This window comes from Fringilla coelebs, assembly GCF_963513975.1.
Source record: "Fringilla coelebs genome assembly, chromosome: 5".
In the NCBI taxonomy this organism is placed as follows: Eukaryota; Metazoa; Chordata; class Aves; order Passeriformes; family Fringillidae; genus Fringilla; species Fringilla coelebs.
In genome coordinates this window covers 13,425,465-13,437,940 of record NC_140033.1, presented here as the reverse complement: position 1 = coordinate 13,437,940, position 12,476 = coordinate 13,425,465, and the positions used below count along the sequence as shown (strand labels likewise).

Genomic DNA, 12,476 nt, shown 5'->3' with positions numbered 1-12,476 from the left:
GAGTGATCTCTGGTATTTGCCTCCTTCTTGAACAAGGGTTGTTGTCAAAGGTAGATGAGGTCACTTGGTGCCATGTCCTTTTGAGGGGTACATACCTCAGTATGCACCTGTAACAATGGCATTTCCACAGCCTTTCTGAGCAGCTTGTCCCAGTACTCAGGCAGTCTCCCCAAAGAATTTTTTCCCTCATGTTTGATTGGAATTTCCCATCTTGCTGCCATTGTTGTCCTTTCATTGGGGACAGTGTAACTTTTTTTTTCTCCACTTTTGCCTTCAGGCAGTGGAGTGCAGCAATTAAATCCCTTCTCCCACCTGAGCAAACCCAGCCCTGCCAGCCTCCCCTCCTGCATCCTCTGCTCAGCCTCCCAGTTGCCTCAGGTCCTCCCTGACCCTTCCCCACTTTGACAGGGTCACTCTCACACTGGTGGCCCCAGACTGGTCACAGCTGGGCAGAGCAGACCCGTGGTCACTGTGCTGCCCATGGGGTCTCCTAGAGTCATCACAGAGTGTCACTGACCTCCCTTATGGGGTCTGGGTGTTGTATGTGCCTGCAGGTGGGTGTAACGTGTGGGTAAGTACTGAGGATGCCCAGGAAGCCCAGAGCAGCAGTGGTTTCACAGCCAGAGCTCTCAGTCTGCAGCAGCTCCCACTCCATAACAGCGTGGGCTTTGCAGTGCACCACCCCTTTGGAGAGTGCTTTGAAGGGCAGAAAAACTCTGATAGAATCCAGAGCTGGGGTTGTCCTTCGTACAGCTATTTATGTGTTTGTTAATGTATCTCTAGCATTGATTCTTTATGACAAAAACCTTGATCTGGATTTTATTCTTTTTTATATGAGGACAAATTAATTTCATTTATCTTGCCCTGTGTAGCCTATCTGTCCTGAAAGTAGCTGGGAACATAGTACCAGGTTGCCACAGTTAAGCCTGTGAGACATTGTTTTCCATGGATGCTAGGAACCATCATTACAAATACTCACCACAGCACCTGCCTCTGGGCTGTCCTTGGGTGCATCTGAGTCAGAAGTGGTTTTGTTCTTCAAGTCCTTTAGGGAGAGTCAGAAAATGAAATGTGTGAAGTGCTGCAGCCACAGCCCATCCTGGGCATGCAGTCAGAGCTGTACTAAAAGGAAAAGAGAAGCATCGTTGTCATTTTCAAAAGCTGTAGTTTTTGTTCAGCGAGAGGTTGGCACACAAAAACAATATCCCAAATCTGTGGGAATTTTCAGCTCTTGCAATACACAAACTGATCTGAAATTCAGAGCATCACAGCATTACGCTTACCTCTTGTGCTTCTCTATAAGCAGTTTTCACAGTTTTTCAGTTCAGTCTTTTTAGTCCCACACAGACATATTGAGCTATTAATACTTCATTTTATGGACAGAAACTACACTATTCTTGTGTAGTCCACCCTTGTGGCTAAATTCAGCTACATTTCCATTCTTCTCTAGGGATCTGTATGTAATAGCAGGGAGTTTCTCAGTGTCCTTGGGAATCAGCCCCATTGGTGTGTGCTCTCCTGGGAAACTGGTCCAGCTCTTCCTATGAGTAAATGCATTGCCATGAGATACAGAGAGGACACTTGGGTCTTCTCTGTCTCATCTCAAGAGAATAACAGTGTTCTCTGTGGTGTGTTCAGCCATCAATCCCAGTGATCACTTCGGGCTGCTCTTAACATTTATTTCTGTTTAGAAACCTGGTATTTTATTAAGTCATTCCAATTTTTTTCAGCTGTAAAATGCATACTGTCAGTCCTGAGCTAAGAGTGGCATAAGAAAAGTAGTGAATGACTCTTTATTAGTGCTAGTAACTTTAGAAGTTAAAGGCCTGTTCATAGGATCAGCAGAAATGTCAACAGGGGGTGTTCTTGTTTTCTTGGCTGCTATGTGTGATTGCAGTGAGTTATGTTGGCTGTAGCCCACTTGGATGACGCTGCAGTTCACAGCTTGAAGAAGCCAAGTGCTCATAAATAGGCTAAATTTACAGGTGATTTAACAACTCCAGTTTGTAAATTGGAACAGAAAAGTGTCTATTTTCAGGAGACAAGTATTTTGTAGTAAATGTTCTAATGGAGTGGAATCCCATCCTAGAATTGTGCTAGGAAGGTCTGCCTGATTTTTGGAATGCTTTTCTGGATCAGTTGTTTTCCCATGTCTTGGACATGGGAAATAGTTTGATGTTTAAACCACCTGGAAGGAATTAGATTCCTGTGGCTGCTTGGGCAATTGGTGAGCCAGGGCTGAAAGAGACTAGTTTAACAAATTAGACCAGATGAATCCATGTCTGGACACAAGTAGGGGCTCTCATAGTTGCTTCAGAGCTTTGCAGCTTTTCATATTCATTCCACCCATACAGAGAAAGTCAGTTTTGCCCTCACCTAACACAGGGCTAGCATCCCATGGAAGCACTGCCTGCCCTGAGGGGATCTGATGTCCTGGTGTCTGTTCTGGATTCCCCATCAGTATCTCGCCATTTATTCCCACCACTGAAGTATTTAAAAAAACTCTTTCAGATTTAGTCATCCAAGAAGCTAATTCAAGTGATTAATTATAGTCATACATGGTTTTTTTTTGTTGGCCAATTCCAAGTGATTAGTTATAGTCAGAAATGGATTTTATTTGTGATTCAGACTTTTTAGTTCAGCCTCCAGCATGCAGTCTGACAGGTAAATACCCATCAGATACATGTGTAGCTCTTATTATATATATGATCTTGTATTATTTATGTGTATTATTGTTATATTTTGAAATGCCTGATGTGTTCAGGTACTTGACACAATCACCACACTGCACACGAGGGGGTGAGGCTGTGTTTCAGGCTGGCTCAGTGCGGCACTGTCAGAGCCTCGGGAGCTCTCGGAGCCTGGCAGCACTGCCAGGGCTGCCCAGGGGCTGCAGGGAGGGGCTGCACTCCAGCCCTGGGTGATTTCCTTCCTTCATCCCTCCTGCATGGGCAGCATCCCCTGGGGGGTGGGCACACTGCGGCCCCAGGCCCGCACAGGGCTGGATGTGGGGCTGGCTGTGGGGCTCTCTGCAGAGCCTGGGTTCGTGCTGCTGCTGCTGCTCTGCAGGAATGATGTCCCCAGGTAAGTGGCTGCTCCTCAGTCTTAGATCCAGTCACAGGCTCAAGGTTTAAGTGTGAATTCCCTCTGCTTTCTGAGATGGTTGTGATGTTCTGCTGACACCTTTCGATGGAAAGCGTTACTTCTGCAGTACCCATGACTGTGTCTGTTGCGTTGTAGGCGTTTGAGCTAGCGACTGGAGATTACTTGTTTGAGCCACACTCTGGTGAAGACTATTCCAGGGATGAAGGTATGACTCTTTTGAGGTATTGTAAGAGTTTCTTCATATTTTCATACACCTTCTCTTAAATTTCCAGTGAGCTTACAGTGGGGTTTAATTTTTGTATTTGAGTAGAACTGTTCATACACATTGTTTTCAGAACATAAATATCATTTTTTTTCTTTTTAGTTGTAAGTTCCACCACTAGCAGTGGGTGGGCAAAAACTGCCTTCTGCAGATATTCATCTACTTAACAACTGCCTGAAGGAATTAAACTACCCTTCTTGTAAGATTGCATATGTGTGGAAACCTGATTGAAAATAGCATTTTAGTTTAGAAAAGAAACGACAAATTTGAATTTTATCTATTATTCTCTTTACAAGAGTGACACTGGAATAATGTTTACATTGTGTATTTTTATTTGTATTAGGCAATTACTAATTTTTTTTTTTTAAATCAGAGTTAACTCCTGCTTCCATCTGTATACCTGTCCATTTTCATGCTTGTTTGCTTGTAAATGCTCTTTGCAGTGGTAATGTGGGCATCATTCATTGTTCCTAAATGCTACTAATGATGCCAGAGCTCTGCTGATCCTGGAAACCTCTGCATGGATTTGCTGCAAACATTGTTGATTTGAAACTATTTCTGATTTTTTACTAATTCCAGTTTCTTTCCTCTTCTTTTTTATCCCATCCTTTCCCTGCCCCTTCCACCCCCGTATCCTTTTTTTCTCTCCCTCATAGACCACATAGCACACATCATAGAGCTGCTAGGCAATATCCCAAGGCACTTTGCTCTATCTGGAAAATATTCTCGGGAATTCTTCAATCGCAGAGGTAGTACCTCTTCTTTTTGAAAGGTGCCGTGATGCAGACAGAAGTGGAATTGCTGTTGCTGGTTGTATCATGTCCCAGCGAGGAGCATTTCCTGAAATCACACAACAAAATTTTCATTTTGAAAAGCAAAATTCCCAGAAATCTCTGACAATTTTTTTTTTTTAACCCAAATATTCTGAAAAATAACTATTGGTACATTTTAAATTACATGGCAAAACTTGTTTGTGGCAGCTGATACTCGTTTTGAGAAGGAAGTTTTGCTGAAAGCATCTTTCCAAAGTAGCCACTGAGTGAGCAGTGTGCACGTGTGTTTTTTTCCAGGATCAATCTATTTCTGTCTGTACCGGGCCAGTGTTAGTGTGTGCATGCAATGTACTGATTAAACTGTTGTATGTTTCTGTTTTGCTGGCAATGTTCTCCAATGCAGACCACATAGCATTGATCATTGAACTGCTGGGAAAAATCCCTCGAAAATACGCTATGTTGGGGAAATATTCCAAGGAGTTTTTCACCAAAAAAGGTAACGGTATTTATGCAACACTAATTTAAAGCATAATACTATCCAAAAGGAGAATATGTTCATTTATGGGTACTGAAGAAATAGATCCATTTAAATGGAGAGCACTTACTAAAGAAGAACTGTGATGTAAACTTGGCTTTCTGGGAAAAGCCCCAATTTGAGGTGTTCATTTCAGAATTTCATTTCAAATTCATTTGGGGATGTACTCAGCAAAGTGTGGATGTTAGCAAGTGTCTGTGTGAATCTGTTGTCTAATGTTCCTGTAAGTGTGAGGACTCAAGTGATACAGAGCTTGTAGTGTGGTGAAAAATCATCTGTCAGCACTTTTGGATCCTAGCTAGTGGTCCAGCAGGTGCTACTGGTAAGGAATGACAGAGGCAGGAAGGGAATACCTGGGCAGTGGACACCGAGCTGCTGTCACACCCAGGGAGCAGGCAGAGCAGATGGAGCTTGGCCCAGGCTGCTCTTCAAGGCAGGGTTTTGACTCGTGGGGGAACGGGGTGATGCCTCAGGTGTGTTCCATCCCCTCGGTTGTGAGACAGCCTGTGCTGTGTGGAGGGACAGGGTCTGTCAGAGCATCCTGTTACATGGTGGGGGAGCATCCATGTCTGTCAGCTGCAGCTGGGAGGGCACTTTGCTGCTGACAGAGCTGGGGATTGCCCTGCCCGTGCCTGCCCAGCAGCTGCAGCGAGGTGTCGGTGTCTGGGGGCTGAGCTGGCAGCTCTGGAGCTCAGGATTGTGAGGCCAAGCACAATCAGTGATTCACACTGCCATGCCCTCCCAGCAGTGATTCAGCCTCCCTCCTGCTCTGTGCTGGTATTCCTGCTGCAGCAGGGGCTCCCTGTGCCTCCGTGTCCTTAAGGAGGCTGCTAATGGCGTTGCAGTGTGGAGAAGGGCAGCAGTGATGATGTAGGAGGGAGCAGCTGCCCTTTGGGGGAGGCTGAAATGGCTTTTGAGTGTGGAGTAAAGGTTTGCATGATCAGAAAGTCAGTGGATAAGCTGAAGGCAAGCTGCGGTTTGCCAGCACTCACCATGTAAGAGCTGGGGGAAAGGCAGTGAAATTTGCGGAGGGTGGCTTTAAACAAGTGCTTCCCTGCACAGCAGGCAGTGAGATTCGGGAGCAGGCAGAGAGAGGGCACTGACAGCCCTCCTGTGTCAGTGGGCTTCAAACACTCTCCTGGTAACTGAGATGTACCAACTCCAGGCCCACAGGTCTGGAAATGCATCAAGCAGTAAGAGGGCTGGACAGGAGATACACCCTGCAGCACCTCCAGACAGGGATTGCAGCTGCTGGAGTGTATCTCACATTTCTGCTTTTCACCTTACAGCAGACAGGTTGACATTTTCTCATGGAGTGACAGAACTGTAAAATGACCTAGCAGTTACTCAGTAACTGCAGTGTTGGCAGTGCACATAAGAGGGCAGTTTGTAAAATTCCTGTGGTGTGGAGTCTCTGGTGCTTCTGTGAGCATCTTGAACTGCAGAGTGTCACTGTTACCCTCTAGGGCCAAAATGTCCGTGACTTTCCTCAGACACACTGGGGGTGCCTCTTGCATCCTCAGGGTGGGGTTTAAGGTAGGATTAAAGGCTTGGTTCACCAACCACACAACATATAAGTGCAAGTTTGCTGTGGAAGATTAAGTAGACTTGGATCCCACCTGTTTCTGCTTAAACCACAGAATCTCAAATGCAAGACAAAGGACTAACAAACCAAGCTGCTTTTTCAGATCATACCAGTTATTCTACTGTTGCAGGTTGGGGAAGCTGAAATGTTTGTGGAACAAAACTGGAGGTGCCAAGTGTCCTGCTTCCTTGAGCATCTTTTCTTTGCATCAGGCACCCTTTTCCTTTCCCCTGGCCACCCCAGTGCTGCCAGCCTCTGGTGTCCCCAGCTGGGATTTGTGTGTGGTGGGCTGGCAGGGTATGAGAGATAGGCTTCAGAGTTGGCCAGCAAGCTGTTGCATTTTGTACTCATCTGCTTGTGGCTTGAGCACTGGAGATCAGAAGCCTCATGGTACAGGCCTGGGGCTCTTGGGAGAATTTCTAGCTGTGATCTAAGGGCGGGCTTAGAAATCTTGCTTTGAGCTCCTGTTTTGAAAACATCAGTCTTGGGTGAAAATCACTTTGAGTTTTGCTCCTGTCCATGAGCAAGTTTGACCTCAGAGAGGTGCTGTAAACATTTGAGTTGTGCTACTGAAGTCCCAGGCACAAAAAGAAAGATGCTAGTAACTTAAAGACTTCAGAGGATCGAGTCCTTTTTTAGTAATTGCCTGAAGCATTTTTAAACATTCAAATAGGAGGATGCATTTAAAAGAGGAAAAGCATTTTTAAGTTACTTCTTATACTATAACACAAATGCTCACATATTTTTATAGGGTCTCATCTTGATTGAACCCAGTAAAGGACTCCAGGGAGTCCTTTTCTTCAGTGTCTTCATGGAAGCTGTTTTGACTGTAAGAATTATTCATATGTTTTGGCATTAAAACGTAAAATCCTTTTGTTATTCCTAGACCCTGGTCCCTTCTATTTTTCTTCTGCTCTTTGCTTAGTCCTGTTTCCTTGTGAGCTAAACTTCTGCAAGATGTTGGCCAGGTGCTGGCTTTGCCCTTTGGAAGCTGAGCAATGAGAAGCACTCCTTGTGATGTCCTGGAAGGGAGGGAGGGCTCCCTCCGCGCTCCTCACTTCCACCACTGCACCACCAGTCCTTGAATTAGTTCTCGGGATCCTGCCATAGATGTGTAGCAGCAGATTATATCCCATTGCTGCTTCCCCTGTTCTTCACATCATCCATGTCTTACTGTTCAGTAATCCATCCTCCTCTTGCCTGGTGACACATCTTAAATTTGTCTTTGACAAATGTTACAGACTAGCTCTGGGGTTTTTTTTATTAGGGTCAGCAGAGACAGCTTTAAATAGCATTTTTCTCCCCTGGTCCTTCAGAAATTTTTTTTAGTAATTTCCTACTGGCTTAACATTTTCTTTTTCAGAGACATCATTGCTACCTCTGCTCTGGCAACAGGAGTTTTACAGCTCTGACAACTCCGTTGTCCTCTGCAGATTATCTCTTATGTGCTTCACTATCAAAAATCCAAATAAAGAGCTTCTCTGAGGAAGCTCTCAGTATTACATTTTTAGCACTTCTTTGAAAATTCATGCTAATCCCCTGAGTACAGATGGTGTCAGACTGGTGGGGCTTGTGCTTTTTAAATTCTCCCTTAAATATAGGTACAGCCTTTCTCTCCTCCAGCTACATGGTACAAACATCTTGAACTAGGTGAAAATGTGAGTTGGCAGACACCTCCATTTCCTGTGCTCTTCTCACTTTTTAGATGGAAATGAGAAGGACCCACATGAAAATTATTTCTAAGACTTTGTGTCCACTTCAAAATTAACACTTTGTGTCATTTTCTTTTACTTGCCTTATTTTGTTTCCATGGTTAGCATCATGATCCTTACTGAAAACTGAAGCATTAGTTTAGGTGTGCCCCCTGCACAGATACTTTTTACTGAATCCTGTTTTCTTAAGTGCTTTTACAATCTTCACGGAATTTCTCATGGAAAACTTCAGCCATAGTGCTAAAACAGTTTGTTCCTTAGCAAAAAAACTGCTGAGTATTGTGCTGGCATTAGCATTGGCATTCACAAAATGAGGAGTACTCAGACAGCAAGAACTCTCCTTCCACAGAGGCACAGGAGCCTCACTGTGCAGTCTTACCTTACCAGATCTGAGAGGGGAAAGATGCTGGAAATGACAAAATGTGAGTGCAAAGATGAAGACAGTGCTGGATGGGAACACACACCCACCCTCCCTCAGAGCTGAGCCTTTTTTGGTACATGATTACAGCAGCCCTTGCGATGAATGCTGGGAGCTGCAGAAACCATGGACATGATTTTTTTCCTAGTAATTTTTTGCTTGCAGTCGGTAACAAGTAATTTTTCTATCACTTTTGGGCAGTAATTTGACTTCATGCATTCCTGTTACATAATTTACTACCTGTTCTTGTAAGCAGTCACCAATACACTCTTGGAAACCTTCCAGAAGGTAAGATTTTCAGCAGTTAAGTTTCAGGGTTGCACAAAGATATAAAGGACTGAGAGTGAGCCTGGAAATTTATATGCTGCTCCAAGGTGTGTGGGGCAGCTGTGGGCCCACAGCAGAGCTTTTCTGTGTCTGCTGGTGGGACATACCTGTCCTGTGAGTGTTCACACACAAACTATAGAAGGTGGCCTCCAGAGCCATTCCTCCCTGGGGGCAGCACACCTCGAGTTCCTGTTTCTGCAGCTTGGGTGATGGATTGTTTGCACACTTGCTCTTGTGGGGACTTCGTGACAGGAGCTGGAGAGCTGCTTTTTCAGGCTCTGCACTCTGCCTAGGACCTACTGCTGAGGGCTGAGGCAGCAGAAGCAGGCCCTGCTGAGCCTTTGGGGCTTTTAATCCATTGCACTGAGATGTTCAGCCCCTGGGGCAGTCAGATGGAGATGGGTTACTTCTCCTGCCCTGGAACTTCCCCAGCCACAGAGATGTGCAGAAACTCTGTCCTGTGAGCTGATGTCAGATGGCATTTTATGGGCAGTAGGTTACAGCCAGGGACCAAGCACCACACTGACAAACCACTTGGCTCACATGTAGTGTGTCCTGGATGCCCCATCCCAGGTGGTGCAGTGAGCTTGTGAAGCCTGTTCAGCCTCCAGTGCTGGGTGAGACCCCATCGCTCTCCTCAGTGCAGAAGCACCACAGGGGTCTCTCAGGTGCTTTTTGCAGTGTCCAGTGGAGACTGTCTGACTTATACACATGCTCAAATGGGTTGCATTAAGAGCATAGAAATTCAGCAGAAAACAACCGCCTTGGGTTTCAGCTGGTCCCCAGAGATCAGAGGGGCTGGGTGTGGCAGGGCTTACTTACAGATTAGAACAGATCAGGCACTCTTTACTCTGCTCAGATTCAGTAAGAACTTTCACATACACAGATTCATGGCTAGTGTAGTTTGTTGCAGCAAGAAGCCATAGATTCATTAGATTGTTGGTGATAAATGCACTGGATCTACCAAGTGTAAGTGCACTACACACAGGTGTTCCTGGCTGTGGGCTGACAGGTCAGAAGGCAGATGTTAGCAAAGAGCTGTCCCTGCTTTGGGGAGGAGAGAGGAGCAAGACCATTGACTTGTCTGCAAGTGGGGTCCTGTTCTCATTCTCTCCAAGGAGGATGTCCCATGTCACATTTACACTTTGGGGAGAAGTGGAGGTGTGGCTGTAGTGAATTTCCCTGTTACTGCCATCCTGAATGGCGAGGGGGCAGCCACACCACATGTAAATGAGGGATACTGAGAGCCTGGACTGCAAAGGCTGTGGGTCTAGCGCAAGGTGACAGCTCAGTATCCTGATGGCAGCAGTGAGGGTCATTCCGCCTGGCAGCTGCTCGTCCCTCTTGTGCCCACAGTAATCCCTTCACCACGTACCTCATGGCACATCTCATGGCTTTGGGCCTCATTCCTACACAGTGGTGCAGCAGGAAACTGCAGAGTCTTCCCCATCATGCTGGATGACCCATGGACAGACCTGGGTAGTGCTGCTGGTTTGAATGGCAGAACGATTGTCACCTCCTTCCTTTTGGTCTGGGACGCGTTGCCAGGTTGGCAGAAGTCGCCCCTCTGGGGGCAGCTCCAGTCCTGCAGCTGCTGCCACCATTTTTTTGGTGGTTGGTTGAAAGAGACCCGGGCAGCTGCTTCCCTCTCAGGAAAGACTCAGACCAGGCTTTCTGGGGGTGTTTGCCTGGGAGATGGAGCAGGATCTCTGGAGCACCAAACCTCTGCTTGGCTTGGTTAGGAATGAATCAGTGCTCTGCTGCATTGCTGGCAAATGCCGCATAGTGAGGCAAGGACCTGTGTTTCTCCAATCTCAAGACCTCCATTTTGGGATTGGAGCAGATTCTGTGAAATTTGAGTTCCTTGGCTGATGAGAAGGAGAGGCCTGCTGTGTGGTTTGGCCATGGTGGGAGCATGAGTGTGAATGAGTGCCTGTGTGCACAGGAGAGTGAAGTCAGCCGGAAGCATCAGTGGAGTCCACGTGTAACGTGCTGATGGCTGTAGGAAGAGTTTTTGGCTTGGACATGGAACATACCCATCTCCTTTGAGGACCTCGAGCAAGCTTGGTGTGCGCTGCCCTTCCTAAACTGCGATTGCCAGCCCCCGGTGAAGGTGCTGTGAAGGCAGAGTGGGAGAGAAACGGAACAGGGATTAGTCACTGATGAGTAACAAGGTGTTTTTCTAATGCCATCAATATTTCTGTTTGCAGGAGAACTCCGACACATTACCAAGTTGAAACCTTGGAGTCTTTTTGATGTGCTTGTGGAGAAGTATGGTTGGCCTCATGAAGATGCTGCACAGTTTACAGATTTCCTGATCCCCATGCTAGAAATGGTCCCAGAGAAACGCGCTTCAGCTGGAGAATGCCTTAGGCATCCGTGGCTGAATTCTTAGCAGAATCTTCCAGCTGTTAAAAAAAAAAAAAAAAAAAAAAAGCCAGCAACTACTTTCCAATGCGTTGGACCTAAATGGTGACTGTCACAAAATCTTTAGCAGGATCACACGTGAGCTGGCTTCAATCCTCAGACCTTTATTTTGCTTGAGGTACTGTTTGACATTTTGCTTTTTGTGCACTGTGTTCTTGGGGAAGGGTAGTCTTTTTGTCCTCAGCTAGTAGTTTACTCACCCACTTTCTTCAGAAAACACTTAACGTGTCTTTAAGCATTGTTTCTTGTGTTGTGTGACATTCAGATGTCAGATTTTTGAACAAAAGAAACTTCCCCCCATGTGTTTTGGCAAGTTTTGTAACTATTTATGAAAAAAAAATATTTTAGCTGATGCATATTATATAATTTACGAGTGTAAGAAATTTATCAAGTCAGAACTGAGTTACGGCAAGGAATTGTACAATTTTATCTTCTGGCAAAGGGATGTCATTCTTGTATTATAGTGTATGTAAATGCACCCTGTAAATGTTTATTTCCATTTAAATATGGGACTGGGGACTCAATTTCAGAGTAAAGCGACTAAGTTTTAGAGAGCTTTATAGCAAACCAATTGCATGTAGTGGACTTTAAACTGCTTTAAGGAATTGTGTAAACTTTCTATTCTGTAGCAGTTCCTGTTCATTGGGTTTTAAACAAAGTGGCTCTGGTTTACAGGATTTCATTCCCCAAACGGCACTTTAAAGGAAGGCTAGACTTCTTTCTAATAAAGTATGCATTATCATTTAGCACTCCCTTTTAGAACTTTTGCCTATTTTAAGTGCTTTTAAGAAAAGAAAAATAGCAATTTCCCTTACAATGTGATAGTGAAGACATGGTACCATATGGTGTTGCCTTTTTATAAGCACTGTAAGTTGTACTATACCTTAAGAAAAAGAAAAAAAATTAAAAGTAGAGCATGAGAACCACTCTCTGTGTAGAATTACTGATCTTTTATAATAAAAGTGTGTGCTTGGCATCAGTTAAGGAAGGATATAGCTGCAGATATTTACAGTGCAGTGGGTAAAATAATCCAAGAAGCAAGATCATGCTCATTCCATTCATAGCTTTACATGTTTCTAAAACAAATTGCACTAGCTTTATTCTTTCCCATCCGTAGACATACGACTGCCCATTGTAAGTTGCACGCAACAATTATGTGTTTCCTAGGAAAAAAAGCTGCATAGGCTGAAGCTTATAGGCAATACAGATTTTAGAATGTACAGTACGGAGGTGTGTTTGGGCCTCTTTTAGAAGTCAGTGGGATGAATGTAAGCTTACTCCTGATCTTCATGTAACTACAGTGCCACTTTTTTCTTGACTTTGTCCATATAA

The 12,476-nt window shown here is 45.0% G+C and overlaps 1 protein-coding gene across 11 annotated transcripts in view; it reads left to right on the top strand.

Moving 5' to 3' along the window:
* The window catches only part of SRPK2 (SRSF protein kinase 2), a 127,617-nt gene extending 115,485 nt beyond the window's left edge, over window positions 1-12,132 (top strand). For 4 of the 11 annotated variants that reach the window (XM_084206440.1, XM_084206443.1, XM_084206449.1 and 1 more), the window contains 4 exons: window positions 3,241-3,310; window positions 4,024-4,116; window positions 4,544-4,636; window positions 10,928-12,132. In XM_084206440.1, the coding sequence (XP_084062566.1) occupies window positions 3,241-3,310; window positions 4,024-4,116; window positions 4,544-4,636; window positions 10,928-11,112 (441 nt within the window). In that variant the 3' untranslated portion in view covers window positions 11,113-12,132. Of the gene's footprint in view, window positions 1-3,240; window positions 3,327-3,469; window positions 3,541-4,023; window positions 4,117-4,543; window positions 4,637-10,927 lie in introns of those variants that run through there. The other 7 variants (XM_084206445.1, XM_084206446.1, XM_084206444.1 and 4 more) reach the window with 5 other exon arrangements.
* Window positions 12,133-12,476: the final 344 nt, after the last annotated feature.